General features: G+C 40.9%; 1 protein-coding gene across 2 annotated transcripts in view; it reads left to right on the top strand.

Annotated features, from left to right (window-relative positions):
• Positions 1-17,295, top strand: part of cnih3 (cornichon family AMPA receptor auxiliary protein 3) — a 57,193-nt gene that overhangs the window by 23,778 nt on the left and 16,120 nt on the right. Inside the window, exon 3 of one of the 2 annotated variants that reach the window (XM_028397447.1) lies at positions 160-207. The exons of the other annotated variant lie outside the window; for it this stretch is intronic. Coding sequence (XP_028253248.1) covers positions 160-207 — 48 coding nt within the window. The remainder of the gene's footprint in view (positions 1-159; positions 208-17,295) is intronic. 2 annotated transcript variants of the gene reach the window in all.

The following is a 17,295-nucleotide window of genomic DNA, read 5'->3' as shown; positions in this document are numbered from 1 at the left end:
ACCTACCTCCCAATATGTAATAAACGACTTTGTTTTACCTCATCTAAACATTTATGTACAATTTCTTTGAGTCATTGGTGATCAACAACTATTGAATAACATGTTCTCTAAATCGTAGAAAGTGCTTAAATGTTCCATTTCTGTGTGTTCTTCTTACAGAGGGAGAGACTGCGAAACATTGAGCGGATCTGTAACCTGCTGAGAAAGGTAAGCAGTGAAGAACAATCTTGAGTTTGATCACTAAGCCCCCACTGAGAAGGTGTAAAGTAGGACGGTGTATGATGCAATGAAAATTCAGTTTGCAGATGATACTGCTGGGTAATTCAGAAAAATAATCTTATTATGATAATTTTCTTTATATCAGTCAATGTTGATGTATCACAATATCAAATATATCAGATCACTTTATGGTTGACTTTTATTAATTAATGTATTTTTGTGTGGCTAAAATGATGACAAACATTAACTAAGCACAGACCCCAGCTGTTAGCACTGTAGCATCAGACAACGTCGGGGTGCTTGGAACGCTTCCACAGTGAGACAGAGAGCTGTGCACTATAGCACATGTGGCACAACAGCCATAACTTCATGAATTGGACACAGGATCAGTCAGTCTGGTGGAAAATCACTCTGTGTGTGTTTGTATGACCTCTCTTTGAGGTCATATCAACGTTGCTTTTGACACAGTTTGCAGTGCACGCCACTCTGCTTCCTGTCAGACTTTACACAGTTACAAAACTACAAAGAACATTAGCGTGCTACTGCTGGCTACGTCCCAGTCTAACCTAACCAGACTGTGACTGTTTCCAGTCTCATGATTGGTTCAGCGGAACGCTATTCTTATTATCGTTGGCTGTTCATGTGGTCAAAACATGGATTGATGAGTTCTTTCAAAGCTATAATGAACATTTCATATTCCATCGAGGAAGAGTTCATATCACTGTTCTGCAGGTTTAGTTTCTACACTTCCATTTTTATAATGGATTTTTGATCCTCACTGTGATTCTTCTTTTGTCATCTTGCCTCATGTTGGACTGACATCAAAAGGGAGAAGGAGATTGAGAGGTTCTGTGCTGTGCTCTGCAAACCCATGCTGTCTGTTTCTGTGTGTGTGTGTGCCTTGAGGACTCAGTGTGAGAATGAGAAAAGACCTCCTCCCAGCTTCAGTGAGACATCTGTTTCTCCCTTTACCTCGCTGGAACTCAAACACAAGGTTGTGAATTTGTTTGTCTGTATTTATGCTGGAGGTTCCTTGGCGGAACAGCTGATCTGGGTTATCAGTGTTGTCAACTTGAACCCCCCTAGCCCTGCACTGGCCTCTGGGGAGGACATTTTCCCTACAGTATTTATGCAGACACACACACACACACTCATACACACAGACGAATGTCTTTGCAGCTGTGACCTACTGTGCAGGGATCATTGGAGGTAGCTGTTACCACAGTGCTGCTTGAAAGAAAATGCAATCCAGTTTCAATTTCATTTATGAATGAGAAATGACTTCCAATCAAGTTGTATTTCCATGAAAATGATAAAATCAATATATCATCAAAACCAGCATCAGCTCCAAAGGCAACATAGATAGATTTTCACGTCGTCAGATATAATGGAGGCTCTTCCTGAGTAATTTGAATCCTCTGCTATTGATAGATGTCTTTCATGTCTCCGTGGTGATCAGAAGAATAAAAGTTCAAGTATATTTCTGCTGTAAAAGCGGGACATTTTAACATGAAAGTCTATGAGGATTGACTCAGCCTCAAGTGGCCATTTAGGGTACTGCAGTTTGCTGAAGTTGTCCCTTGGTGGTCTGACTGTGTTTATCTACAGGGATGCAAAAAGTACATTGTTACTGTAGAGGCAGACAAATGTAAGCATGATATGTATCAATTAAATTCATAGATATCAACCACAATATGCTAACAAAATATCTATTATCTGACACTCTGGACCCTGCTGGATCTGATTGACAAGCTACATTATCTACTGACTGAAGCAGCGCTACAAAAGAAAGGACATGCCCAGCCAAACGCCTCAGTTTACAGCTTCCTATTGTATACATCTGGTTAAAATCACAGTAAGGTGATATACACACTGTCAGGAGCTGCAGTATGTTTTTACTCTTGCATCAGTGTGGATGCCTGTGGTTTGATAGTTTTCACCGCAGACACACAGTCAAATGCAGGCACATGGACACGTGCCATTTTCGTTCTCAATGGAGTGTGTTGTGATGGGTTTGGGACGGCTGCATACAGATGACAATAGCTTGAGGGGATATACTGTCTTCTTTACTCTCCACTGTGTGTGTGTGTGTGTGTGTTTTCATTAGATGTGCAGTCTTGTGGCTTGAAGCAATGAGTTAATGCGTTGTCACAGCAACTGAGCAAACCTGAGTGTACTCATTAGCGCTTATCCTTCCTTTATTTTTAGGTCCATTTTCTTTCCTCCATCATTCTCTCTATTTGATTTTATTCATAATTCCTTCCTAGTGTACAATTTCCTCAGTAATAGCGCCAAAGAAATGTCTATATTTTTTCATTTACTGCCACACTTTCTTCAAAACCTAACTTTTTGCTGCTTTAGGTCAATCACTGTGAATCCATAGCCTATTACTGTAGACATGCCAGGACACATATATTAACAAATATTTCCAGATGGTTTATGCATTATAGAAAAATATGTTACACATATTTATATAAGTGTTTGCATTGGGTGCTTTTTATTGTAACTCATTCTGCTTTACCCATCTTTCTCCACTCCATAAATCCAGGTTCATTTGTGTTAGACAGCTCCAGGCTTCATGTCTGACGAGCTTCGTTGCTGGTGGTGAACTTCTGGTCCGTGTTTTGACAGAATACCTGCTTCTCAGCTCTCAGATTGTTGATGAGCTGCAGGTCCTATGATATCCTGTCTGCCTAAAGCCTGGGCTTCGTCTTCATGCATGAGCTACAGGTGCATTCTGGATATTGACGTTTTCAGGTTAACCTCCACCTTGTCATCTGCTGGCTTTTTTTTTAAATAACACGAGTGAATGATATACTGAACCCTAGCTAACACTGTGTGTGTGTGTGTGTATACGTGCACATAAGTAAACAGGATTGTTAATTTTCTTGTCATATTTTCTGGAATAATTTGAATTGACGGTTTCCATGGCAGCACCAGCCATTGAGGTGTAGTGAATGCCCTTTGCATTGTGTATACACAGCTAACTCATTAGCATTACCACCCTGTGTTTACAGTTGTGCACGTAATGGAATTGCCTTTAGGTGACTGGACATAAGCGGAAAGAACATGTATAAAAATAGACGATGTAAAGCATACAGTATGTAGGCTACACCATAAAGTAACCAAAAACAAACGAACAAACAGTGCAGAGGTGGTTCCAGGGATGCAGAAGTTTGAATGAACAAAGACGAAATGAAAATATCAGCAGATCTTACTTAGATTTTTCTACTTTGCTACTGACTTTCTGAGCAGTTTCTGACAAGTGGTCTGCCTGCCAGTTCCTTTAACGTGTTTGTGAGATGACCCTGTTTTATGATGCCACAAGCTGAATGTTCTTATTAACATTGTCTCAAATTTAATGCCAGAAGCCACTGACCATCAGAGTCAATCAGCCAGTAGAATAACAGAGGAGGCACTTGGGGAGCTTGTCTGTCTCCACATGGCTCCTCGGGCTGCTGCAGATAAATAATAGAACTTAGAATAACCCCATTTATTAAACTCAGCTGAGGAGAGTGAATAGTTTCCACCAATGTGAATGTAAAAGTGTGATTTGCCAGATAGCTGAGCCATTGAATGCAGTTATTTATACATTTACTGTACATTGCAGAATAATGAAGACTTAGGTCAAACCAGACCAGCTCCTGTCCCTCAGGAATCATCTTATTATACCAAAAACTCTGCACTTAGCAACACTGTCAGGCAAATGCTTGAGCTTCAATGGACTGTTATTATTGTTAAGTTTGTTCCAAATCAATATACTGTATAATCAGCTTTCAGGAGCTTAAGCTTATTGTTGAGTACAAATGAATGTGATTGAACCTAATAGGGCATGAAATGTTTTTCAGATTAACTTGCTAAATTCAATTAGCAGAGAGTTTTCTCACCAAATAATCAAAGCATGGCAAAAAAAAAAAATAATAATACAATTTCAGATATTCCATTCAAAGTTTAGCTTAGCCTGTATACAAGAGCTTCAGATTAGAAACGAAAAATGATGCAACTGTCACACAATAAGTAAGCCAAAACAACAACAACAACAACAATGGCATCCAGTCTGCTGCTGATAAGGGGCTACAGTATGTGTGACTGTATATATACGATTTCTCGTGTGTGATCCTTCATGCACGAACACTGTAAGTTCCCCCATCAGTCACAATAATGAGCTTATATGCAAACAGCAGTGCTTCCCTAACGTTACCAGGATGGAAGACCTGAGAGGTGGAGAGAAAAGTGGAGGCAGAGATGGGGAGAAGGTGGAGGGGGGAGATAAAAGCGAGAGAGAAGAATGTAGAGGGAGAATCAGGAGAAGAAGAGGAGGGTGGTGAAAGTGGAGGGAGAGAGGGGGAAGGGGGAAACTCCTCTTTGACTAGAAAATAGAAGCTGCTGTTCCTGCTCAGCAGGAAATGAATATTAATAGTGTGCTGCATGACTTGGACTGGAAACAGCAGAGATTCCCTTCTTCTTTGACACTGTTGTAGATGGATAACAACACTCATTTACCCAGATCCGCTGTATGCCCGTGTTATATAATGACAATAAAGACTTCCTGTCATGAGCTTTGTAAATGCATATTTTTATAGCAGAGCAACAAATGTGTGAAAATCACTAATACCTTTACATATCGAGGGCCATTTCATAGAGCAGTTTGTTTGTAAAATAGACTTAACTTTGTGTCACCAGGTGGTAAAAATAGAAGCTTATTATAGATAATCCCTGTAAATCCTGGTATTTTCTGCTGCAGGTGTTTACTTTGGACAGCAGGGGGCAAAATATCTGACATTTTGCTGTGATCACACTGTTAGGTCAAGGCTGAAAGGTTTGGAAATCTGTGCTGTTTCAGCCCAGTCAACAAAAAACACAGATATGTACACTCTCAACAGTTTCTGAGCCTAAAAACATGTATCATATTAATATTTTCCCCCAGACAGAAAAAAAACACGCCATATCAATGTGTTTTATCCAACTTTCATCCAAAGGGACTGTCAGACTCGGTGCCATGATGATGCAGCTCGGGGATGATGGCAGCTTTTGTTTTTGTTTTGGCAAAATATAGGTCTATTTCAGAAAGTATATGCATATATGTTATGTTACATGCTGCTGAGAGCCAGAATGTGAGGTTTGTGACTAGTGTGAATTGTATTTTTTTTTCAGTAATTAAGGGGTTACAGAAGTGGTCTTGCTTACTCCCAGTGGACCCACACTAGTCTACCAATGTGTGTGAGCAGTGAAAAAGCTCATGTAAGACACAGATACAGTCAATTAATCAATTCATGCTGACATGCATTAATGCAGAGTGTTCAGGGCCTTTGCTGTATTCCATGTTTTTTTGTGCTGAACTGGTTCAGTTTTTGTATCGTGTTTATGTAAGAATAATACTGGATTTCTGTCAAATTCATATTGATATTTATTTATGTATATATTTTTTTCATTATACATGTGATGATGTATATGATAATGAAAGACAGATTAGCAGATATGTGAGGACAGAGGTATAGTATAGAGATATGACTGTAACGTGGCAGTGATAAGTGACAGGGAGCCAGCAGCCCATGGGGCAGAGGCACTTCTAGTGTTTGACTGTGACAGTGTAGGGCAGACCGTCTGTGACTGGAGTGAGAGGTGAGAGGTGTCATGTTTAATGGTGATTTAAAAGCTACAGCCATAAATCAGGAAGCCTGGAGCGTTGCAGATATACTGGCATCAATGCTAATGTGTAAATGATGAGACACTACATAATGTTAGGTTATTGGGGAACACTTTTTTTTACAAGAGTGTTAAGGGGTAGAGTAAGAGGTGATGGGGTGAATGTGATCATCTGTGTGGCTGTTGGTTTAACTTCCATTTTTTTTATATGTGCAACCTTAAGCTACAAGCTATAATTGTGAAATTGTGCATTTGTAGTGTTCACAGAACATGAAAAAACACGGATACGTTGATTTCTAAAAATTTCAAAATTTCTCCTAATGACACTTTGCAGACTGGTCATCGCAGCGTGACTCTACAGAGCAGTCCAGTGGAAAATTCCCTCACATCCTGTTAGCCACCACGGTCCTAATAATGCTTAAACTCAAATTCACTTAGATTAACCTTACTATCCCCATCATGGCCAAAGACCTTTGTGGAAGCAGCACTGTACTTTTTATTATCTGTCACACCAGCAGCAGCTCCACTGTTTACTGGCATTCATCTGCTGAACTGTACAAGTGATGCAGTGACATGCTATAGCTGGGTTTCCTGCAGACATGGGACAGACTCACTGGTCCTGACGTTTTGAGCTGCAAAAAAAATAAGTGTTCACTCTCTCCAAGAAAATAAACTCTGCCAGCCAGTGTTGTAGGAGTGTAGTGTAGATTCATGCCAAGGGCGAAACGGCACTCAGTGCATGTGGAATGCTTCATAAATAATCATCAGGACTGCTTGGTTAAACCGGCATATGGTGAGATACAGCACTGACAGCCCACGTCTAGATCAATGCTAATTGTACTCTTGTAATTGAATATTAAAATAAAAAAATGTGCGTTTTATTGTCATCACCATGACAACAAAGGTCCTCCATTTTTTTCTGGAAGCTAAACCAAGTTGTTTTCATGCCTAAATAAGCATTCAGCTCAGTCCTCCTCCATGTTACAGTTTCACCCAACCTGAGGTGATGATGAAGATGATACGGAAGAGTGAGGTGGGGAGAGATGAAGATGAAGAGAACCCCCTGTGGTTCCAATGTAATGTTTGAAGTTTCAGTACAAAGGTTCCCTTCGCCTCCTTCTCCTCCCCAACCCGCCTCCACTCTCCCTCTGACTCACTCTTGGGCTCTTTGTCCGTCATGCAGGTCACACACTCATCCTTCTCTTTGTCTTTTATCCTCTCCTTTGTTGTACACGCACCTGCTGTACATGTACATATATAAATATACTTGGTGGAGCTGGCATGCAGGTGATGCCGTCTGTGAAGTGATGTGGAGCTCTGTGAAGTTTGCAAAGATAGGAAACAGTGAGGCTGGCTGCACAGCACAGATGGTGTTTCTGTTCTGAGGGATTAGAGCTGTTGAGTGTGTATGACAGACATGTACAGAGACGCAGAAGGATGTGTTTAAACTGTAAATGACTTAAGGTTTAATTTGTGGATAAATATTTAATTCCAAAATAAGCCATTTTCAGCCTATTTAGTGTAGATATTTTTAGAGCAGGACTGGATCTCTTTCGAGTCATGCAGTGAGTGGGTTCTATGAATGTTATATAAATATTCATCTCAGTGGTGTGGCTCAGATCAGTGACTCTCTCAGCCCCCGTTCAGACTGGGATAAATCAATCCAGATAGAGTGGGATAGAATCCAGATAGCTCTTAAGCCAGATACATTTAGACCTGTTGTGGGCCATGTGGCTATTGCACACACACATCCGCGCTCTATCCGGCTCTATCTAGCATCTTTGCTGTCCTCCAAACCATCACATCATAAAATCCAGACCCTGTTCAGACCAGGGGAGGACCACATGCGACGTGCGGTTTCTTTCGTTTCGTTTGTTCAAATATAAACTGTGGGCAAGTCTTTAGTTGTTCGATGGATTGGACCCAGATATTGTCCCTGTGAACCCACCTCTCTGATGTGAATCGGTTCAGTTTGAAAAAAAAAAAATCAATCCAGCTAGAGCGGGATACGGCCCGAATCCTGCTCCGCACTCCTGTTGGTTGGCAGCGGAAGGCCCAGGACCTTTTAAAGAAGACACCGGCATTCCCTTGGGGTGCATATAAAACGCAAAATGCGTAAGAAAACAAACTGCTGCTACGCTGAACTGGAAACTGAGACATTAAAAACAAACAAAAAGCCCTGAGGTTTCTACTACTTCATGTGGAAACAATGAAGATCGTAACCGTCTGATGTAGTAATTGTGTAGAAGCACATAGTGTCGTTTATATACTCAGTCAATTTGTCTTCTTTGTTACACATTCAAAGAGCCGACATCTGCTATACAGGATGACAAGCGCGTGTGTTCATGTGAGTGTTTCATTAAGCAGGAGGCGCTGAATCCCTTTCATCCCTTGCTCTGTAGTGGCCATTGACTTTTAGATGAACAAAGAGAATGTCCTTAAGAGAGTCCGACATTATCGCTTTATGGCTGTCAGGTGATTTACAGTTAATTTGCTCTCATAATGATAATTATTCAATACATTATCACAGCTGAAATACTGTAATCATACAGGCAAACGCAGAGTTTTAGCTCAGGGAGGAGATGTTCAGTGATGGAGGCTTTCTGCTGCACCATTGCTCCATTCCTAAAGCAATTGCTTGGAAAATTAAAACAGCATTCTCTTCATAGTCATTTAAGTCACAAGTAAGAGCGCTGTTAGGATATCTGGGTCGCTTGAGACAATGTTTCTGTGGGCCTCATCTGATTACTGTAATTTGTACATCCCAGTACAATCTCTATAGGCCGTCTTTAGCAGTGGATCTCTGTAATCATTGTCAGTTTTTACACAAATAGCAACAGTGCTGGACTCAAGGGGAGTCACTTAAGACCCAATAAGAACATTACTATGATGCATTGTAATTAAAATCAGACTTCTATCTCTAATTCCATGGCAACACATGTCATTTTATCGTAGGTCCAAGAGACACAAATACTGACCGTCTTTGGCGTTACAAAGATTAATGCTTCATCCTTTGAAGGCTGCACCTTAAGGCCGATTGTGTCAAATCATCCAACATAAAACCTGCTGCAGCTGGGAAACGTGTCCTTTCCTTTCTGTCCTTCTGTCTCCAAGAATCATTGTGCACCGTTTTCAAAAATCACACTTCAATTGCAGCAAATAGGAAATTCGCCTAAGGGCTATCTAACATGTTATGACCTTCACGATCTACAAAGGCCACATCCTTCAAAGGATGCAGCACCTTGAATTGAGACACAGCCGCCTTTGTTGTGGAACGTCATGCTGGATAGACCCACAAATACTCAACCATTGTGTTTCCTGAGGAGTTACTGGCTGCCAGAATGAATGATATCGCTGCATCACTCACATGATAGGGGTACTTACAGTATGCAATTACTACACTGAGCTATCTAAAAAAAAAACATCCTCACTCCTGCATTATGCAACATTTTCAATGGAGAACACAAGTACTTTATTTGCCCAAAAAGAGGACAGGGTATAATCAGATTGAATGGCTAAGGCCTGCCGGCATGCAGGGACAAAGTGGGAGAGACGGACTCATTAGCTTGTCACAGAGTCTTTGAATCTGAGACCAGGCAGAGAAAGAAAGAGGGTGACACGAGCCAAATAGAAGACTCTGTAAACGTCTGTATTGTTTGCACATGGACTCCAAAGTAGTTCGCTCACTACAAAGTACTCTGCCTGCTAGTGCTTAGAACTGTGTTCTATGGGTTATAGCACACCTAATGATTTATCCCCACTGTTGATGCAGAAAGTAGTACTAGCTTTATGTAGTGAGACTAAATCTTAGCCAAATATAGTATAGTATAGTATAGTTCAAATATAACCCAGGATCCTGCGTTGTTTGTACCACAACATAAGTGCAAGTTTTGCCCAGGAAATGCAGCTCTTTCACCGAGTTGTGTGATTTGTCCTCACCTTAGCTATGATGTTTGTTTGTAATGTTTTCTAAGTTCCTGTTAGAGGTTGCCATATTGTCAGCGTCACAGTCTGCCTAAACTGCCAATACAGACAAAGAGGTGGAACATGAGTGGAGCTGAGGTGAGCCAGGCTGTAAACATGCTTGTTTGTGCTATGAAATTGAAATTGACTCACAGCCCCTAGAGGTCACAGCATGAACTGCAGTTCTTGTGATTTCTGCATAGGTCTTCCTGTCTCAGCCCCAGATGGTTAGAACTTGCTCCTTGTGAGTTTTGCATCAACTTTTTGCCCTCAGTACGCATATAGAGCTTGTTTCTTGGAGCAGGCCTATTCATAGAACAAATCACATTTTAAACTAGAACTTATTAAACTTTCCACAACATTGATTAAAATAGTGTCAGACTTGCCCTAGTTTTTAGTTAATAAATTGGACTTTCAGAAGGAAAAACAGAGCAATCCAGGTCTAAATGAAAGCTTAAATTAAGCCTAACCAGAGACGAGTTTAACCATATAGTTCATGGTAAATGGATTACCGGTACCTGGACTATTTTAAGACCTCCACCACCAAGACCATGCTGCTTAGAGACAGGAGTAGAACACTGAAAGACTTTCATAGTGTACTTTTTGACCAGTTCTGTATGCACCAAAAAATTGCTGCCTAAATCATTTCTTTTTTTAACCAGTGCTAAACCATTGGCTAATCCCAAAACTTTGCTGTCTTTGGTCTAAATGGTTCCTAACCAGTCTTGAATGCTCCCTACGAACAACGAGAGAAGTATTTTTTCAGCTTAATTTGATGTTTTTGTTAATCAGAAGTTAAGTAATGTCTCAGAAACCCATTTGTTTAGTGTGAATTAATTGAGTTGGGATTTGCTAAAGCCTGGAATAATTTAAGCCCTAAGCGAGAAAACAGGTCTTAGACCTTAATTGTTGAGAAGTAAAAGAGAATTTAATTGCACAAGGCTCCCTCTGCAGTCTTTTTTCTACATGGACCCTCACAGAGAGCACTGCCCAATCAACTCAACTGTGGTGGGTGCTCGAGGTTTGTTTCCTTCTAAAAACTGACATCTCTCAGCACGACTACAACCCCATCAACAACAACACGTGTTAGCATGTGTGTTTGTAAAAGCCAGAAAGATCCTTCCCTTATTTTAGTAGTGAAGAAAATTCATTTTTTCCCAGTTTAATCTTCAAATGAGATGCAATGATTAGAATAAATTTGCATTGAAGCACATTTTTGTCCTCCATATGCAGTTTGTCCTAGTGACCATCTTTTATATTCCAGCTGAAGGCAATATTGCATATGTCGCCTGTCTCAAACTCCACCCAAGTGTATGGGGGCTTTTAAAATATATATGGAGGCCGAGAGCAGCTGTCCTCACCAACTCAGGCGGAAGAAGAATTTCATCAACTCAATTGCAGAAAGAAGACTTCCAATTTCATGCCTATCATTCCTGCCCTCAGGGTGAAAGGGCATGAGCAGAGTACTGCTGAATACTGTAGTGAGCCAAGTTTATTTAAGCTGAATAAGAGAACCCTTTGATGTTTGAGCTCAGGGGAAAGTGGTCTCTCAGCAGCTCTGTGATCAATGAAAGCAGTTCCTGGGTAGGCCTGCTGTTATGCTACATCATTATATCTTGAAAACGTCAATATTTTAGTAACTTAGCGATTCAACAGAGAGCGTATTAAAGGAAAATTATGGTCAACGGGATCAGATTTTACTACTCATCAAAGTATATGCTGATATATTGAACAGGAGGCTTAACAAGGCTGTAAAGATGACAGCAGCAGATTATAAAAACAGCTACAGCTTCAACCCATCCTGACCACCATACAGTTAGAGACAACATTATTACATTATTAGCCCCCTAAAAAAATGTCATTCTTCAAACTAACACATTTCCAACCAACATTTTTTTATCTAGAAAGCTTACATTATACCTTGTACACAAAATTATTATTATTCCCAAAATGGAAAAATAAATAAATAAATAATGAGGCAGTCAGCTGAGTCAGTTGGCTTGGTGTGTTTCTTGGTCTATAACCTGGCAGTCCATTCCTGTGCAGGACTCTAGTGACTGTCTTTTACCTGTGTCTTGGCAGTTGTTGTTGTTCTCACGTCTTCAGACACATTTCTAGTTTTCTGTCCAGAGTCTTCCACATGTTTCACTTCCTACTTCTGCCAGTCTTGTTCTGCCCTGTTTGACTCTCTTTGGACTTCTTCTTCTTGATAAACCCTCTCACACCAGTTCTTGGAGGCACTTTGATAAACATGTTTCCTCTTCAGCTTTGTAGGCATTAAGAATCATTTTTCTCAAGTCTAAACGTATTTCTTTTACACTTGTCATGATGCTTTCACAAGTGTTAAGACAAAACATTACTTGTTATACTGTGTGTGCTGCAAGAGGCCAATCCTCATTTTTAAATGCTTACAGGGGTCACTTAGTTAAAGCACAGAAAGAGGATGGTTCTTAAAGGGTGCAAAAATACTGACTGTATTTTTTTAGCTTATGAGATATGCGTAGTTAAATCATATTGATGTAGTGTTTTTTTCTAAATGGAGATGCTAAAGTAAGAAAGGTGAATTGTATAAATGTAAAGTTTAATTCACCTTCTGACTTTTAACTGAGCTGCTGATTGGTTGAGATGGTGAGACGTCCTCCACCTAGCCGACGCCTTCTCATTATGGCTTTGTTTCATCTGTATTCTGTTCGAACAGGTAAAAGCAGCATCTCAGAGGAATATAAATCATTTAAAGGTCGTAAAATATGTACAATTATTTCTCACCAAGATTAATTACAGCTGCCCGTTCTGAAGCGATGTGAGACAGTAATTGGCGTTCCATTTTTTATCTTAAGCAGGGAAGGAAAAGCGACTGCAGCTAAAATGATCATCCAAAGCCTCATCCAGAGAGTGAGTGAACCTAAACGAGTTAGGTGGAGCAGACTGTGGTGCATGTGATGAGGATGGATGTGGCAGATTGAAGAAGGAGGGGACCATATGTTTCCCATTTGGCAAGGTAGCTCCTGTGCATCTGTGGTTTTCATCTGCAGTCGACTCGCTTCCTGTGTCCTCTCAACATACACGCCCACAGTGTTTGCCGGGGCTTGATGCTGTTTCATGCAACACATGTTGTCCTTCCTATGTGGGAGATCATTTTCAGTAAAACTGTGTGTTGCATTGTGGGATATTCAGGATTTAGTTGAGCTTTTGTAGCTCGTGTGATGGACAAAAACAACAAAGCTTTTTCAGACTGACACATCAGTGTTTGAATCAGGATCATAGACTGCAGGTAAAGCAGTTCAAACCCCTCCCGATGTCCTTGAAGAGCAGTTCTGAAGCTCATGTAGTGGCCCAACTTTGCTCCTTTGGTTGCCAGTATGCACACAAGGGACTAGAGCTCTGCAAATTTCAATAGATATCTCTGCAACACAATACCTGAGGCATCTCTGTTATTTCTTCACATCTTGTTGATAAGTTCTTCTTTATTTAGATTTGCTCTTTTGATTGGTGCTTTACTGTCTCCATTGATTGGCTGTGACTGCATAATATATTAAATTAGATTTTATATTAGACAAGGGAATAAAACTGATTCCAACTGAGAAATCAGAGCTGATGGTTCAAGGTAACTTTATGGAACACAAAATTAACCTTGAGGAACAATTTGGTCATTTCTCCCTCTAACTCAGGGGTCAGCCTTGAAGTCACTCCATTTTTTTTTCATTACCTTGTAGTAGAATTGTAAAATTCCAGTAAACAGCCTTCACTTGCAGTCTCTGACAATATAACCATGTTATATATATATATCTCAAAACTCCATGGGTTTAATTTTGCCCATCTGATTCTGTCAGAATACAGCAGCAGGATCATGTTTGTATTTTTAATTAGTCATTTTGCAGTAATGTTGCACTTGTCAAAAATGGTACTTAACATTGTCACTGTATGCGATGTGTTGACAGAAACATGAGAGACTGGGTGTTTTTTTTTAATCTGCGCATGTCGGCTAAAGTCAGATTTTCCTCTCAGGTCTGCCAGTCTGCCAAATCAAAGTCTGAGAGTGCAGCCACGGAGTGAATCCCTGTATTGATGTGCACTGATCTCCGTGCTTTCATACCTGCTGCACAGCCGGCGGTGTGCCTGTTCAGCGGCGTCTTTTCTCCGCCTTGCCCTCATCTCTTTTGTCCTCTCTTTATTTATTTCCTTCATTAGTAGTGTGTGTTGCTCAGTGACCTGGCGTTCCCCTCTCTCAGAGCAGGAGAGCAGCACTGCCTGAAAAGTCACATTTGAAAAGCTGTCCAGCCTCTTTTCAGCTGCGAGTGAACACACTCCATGGTGGGTGGCCTCGCTAATTGGACTTGGAGAGGTTGATGGGGATTCGAGGCAGCACTGTCAGGTTCCACTTGGGCTGTGAAAGGAGTAGGGCAGGAGCTCTCATTTACCATGTTGGTTGGTGATGTGCAGTAAGAGGTCTAGAAGCCATTTGCATCAGCATAAGGCTAATGATCTGAAAGAGCAAACAAGTAGGCACACTTTTTCTCTGGAGAGACTGATGATGATGATAAAGGTGTTCTTGCCCCTTTTGGAGAACCTGAGTTAGATGAAAACATTGTTAGCGATCTGACATTAGCAAAGGCTTATATGTGTAGCAGCTAGTTTGCTTATGTTGGTGTGCATTGGTTCTGCAAAGCATAAACCCAGAATTTAGCCAAATATATGTTATGTTGACAGTACAGTAGCTCTTAGCCGTCTGAGCCTTGGCATTTGTTTGGTGTAAAACATTCATTTTGGATCATTTTAGACCAGAAAATAAACTAAATCAGAAAGTCACCCTCTAGTGGCCACTCCAGGCACTGCAGTAAGGTCATCTGGAAGTTGTCACTTGATACCACCATGATACAAATTACTCCTGGAGCCTAGTTATTTTTATGGGGGTGTTATGCCAGCTGGTTGCTGATCCCCATAAAAAATGTTATTAAGGATACTTTCTAAAATCCCTGAATAGTTTCCTGAATCTGTGTAGGTTCCAAAGATGGCACACGATTAAGTTGTTGCTTGTGTTTGGTGTGGACTCTTCAGCTTTTAGATGATGCATGAACTGATATCTCTTAACCAGTCAGAATGATCAAATCCCCCATGCAGCAGTTTAGAGGTCAGAGTATAGAACTGATGCTAACTCCTCTGTGTCTCATTATTGGTTTCTCAATTTCCCTTTATCTTATTCTGTCATTCTGCTTTTACCTTTCTACATCCTTCCCTCGTTGATTACTTCATACATAATGCATGAGGAATTCAGGGACTGCTGGCTTAACTACAAATTTAAATGTTCTTTTTTTCACTCTTAGGTCTATTGTTCTTATAACAGTCCCAGTTGCTCAGTGAATTTATGGAATATTACATTTTTGGTAATAGAACACCACTGAAAGTATGCTGAATGTAAGATTAATCTAGAGATAGTTATCATGGAAAGTTTAAAATCTGGTCTTTCTCTTTCCTCTCTAATCAGATTTGGGGATGTGTGTGTATGATTATGTGATGGACATGAGGGATAATAATATCCTTAGAAAGTGTAAATCACACTATGTCCAAAAATATAGATTCTGGAGGAGGTTTGGCTGAGATGTGACTCTGAGAAGGAGAATAGCTTTTCAAACATCCCAAAAAAACGAACACGAACACTTGACAACCTGAAGCATTAAAAAAAACAACTTGTGAATGCGCTTTTTTTGAGTGTCACAGAGGTGTCATATTGTTTCCATAGTAATATGCTGCAGTTTATCTAGTGCTTGTCAAAATTTAGCAAAAGAAATAAACACAACTTCATACTTTTACGCTGAGCATTCATGCATCCACAGTGCTGCGAGTGCTCTCAGAAGTACAGAATGTTCTAAAGTCTACAGTGCATCATGGGAAACTTGAAGCTAGTGGGGTAAAAATATAGATTCCTCCAAGAATGAAGCGTCATCAGTGCTGCTGCTGGGTGGATCAGATGGGTGTAAGGGTGGCCCCTGGGCGCCACAGCGAGGGGATCAGATCTCCAGTCCTAGCCAGGCTTAGTCCCAGATGGGTCCCTCAGTAAACACACACACACACTTCTGAGGACGTGCTAGACAGTCTGTGATTGAAGTCAGACGAATATTTTATAAATCCATTAGCATGGAAATTGCTAATGCATGTTTGCTCCAATAGACACACACACACAGGAGTCACAGCAGGGTCACCAGTCAAGTCAGGTCAAGTCCAATTTATTTCTGTGTTGACCAAGCAAAAAATAATATCATTTGAATACATAGTCTAATTATTTATTACATTTGTACCGACAACAACAAACATGTCACAGAAACTGAGCCATGAACTAATAAACTACTAAAAATTAAGTTCTGGAGGATTTCTGGGTCAGGTTGAGAGCTAATTTTGATGACGGCCGGACTAGATACAATCTGTGTGACCGTAAATAACAAACATGGTGACTGTTTCTGTTTGAGTGATGTGAGATGTTTATGAAAAACAACACATCCCAGCACAGCTGTTCACACAAATATGCCTGACTGTTCAGCAGACCTTGACTGAATAAGTCTGCAGTGAGACAACTGGATCCAGAGTGCAAATAGGCCTCTCTCCTCTCTGCTCAGAGTGTCAATATTCTGGTGTAAATAAACACTTTATTTGTATGTTTCCTCAACCACTGTAGGGACCTGCTACCTCTACGTCTGACTGCTGACAGTTGAGTCAGTCATATGATTCCTCTAAGAGGTTATTTTAGTGTAACTATGTATTGGTTATTTTGGTATTTGGTTTGCACGTTCTCCCTGTGCCTGCGTGGGTTTTCTCCAGGTACTCCGGCTTCCTCCCACACTCTAACGATGTGCTTGTTAGGTTAACTGGTGATTCTAAAATTGCCTGTAGGTGTGAGTGTGTCTGTCTGCATGTTGCACTGTGATGGAATGGTGACCTGTCCAGGACCCCGCCTCTCACCCATAGACAGCTGGGATAGGCTCCAGCCTAGATAGAGCGGGTTCAGATCAAGCGGCAACCTTCGGGACTCAAACTTGAAGCCCATGCGGAAGTGTCAAAACTTGTAATTCACGCCGCAACCACTGGGGGCTGGCTCCAAAAGCGAGTCATTTCCCATAGACTCCCATGTTAAAATGACCAACTTCACAGCAGAAATGAACATGTTTACAGCCTGGTACAAAAAACATTCTGGTCTCAAATGATAGGTTCCCTTCTAGTGTCAATTGTACAGGGGGGGAATTTTTTTACAACTCACTTGTTTTAATTATATTCGGACTTAAAATTAGGCATAATTAAGGGCGTTGCCGCTTGAGCGACAGACGGTTGCCGTATCACAGCGCGAGTTTCCTGCCTCGACGATCGCTCGCCCCTCTAAACTCTGCTCGAGCTCCCCCTCTTTGTCCATATTTGTAGTTTTGGTGGACGTAACGCTGGCAACATGCCTCCGGTCAGAGCCTCCCGGAGCCTCCCACCGAG

Source organism: Parambassis ranga, chromosome 24 (assembly GCF_900634625.1).
Source record: "Parambassis ranga chromosome 24, fParRan2.1, whole genome shotgun sequence".
NCBI classification, from domain to species: Eukaryota; Metazoa; Chordata; class Actinopteri; family Ambassidae; genus Parambassis; species Parambassis ranga.
The sequence above is the reverse complement of the archived record's forward strand: the minus strand, read 5'-3'. Positions and strand labels throughout refer to the sequence as shown.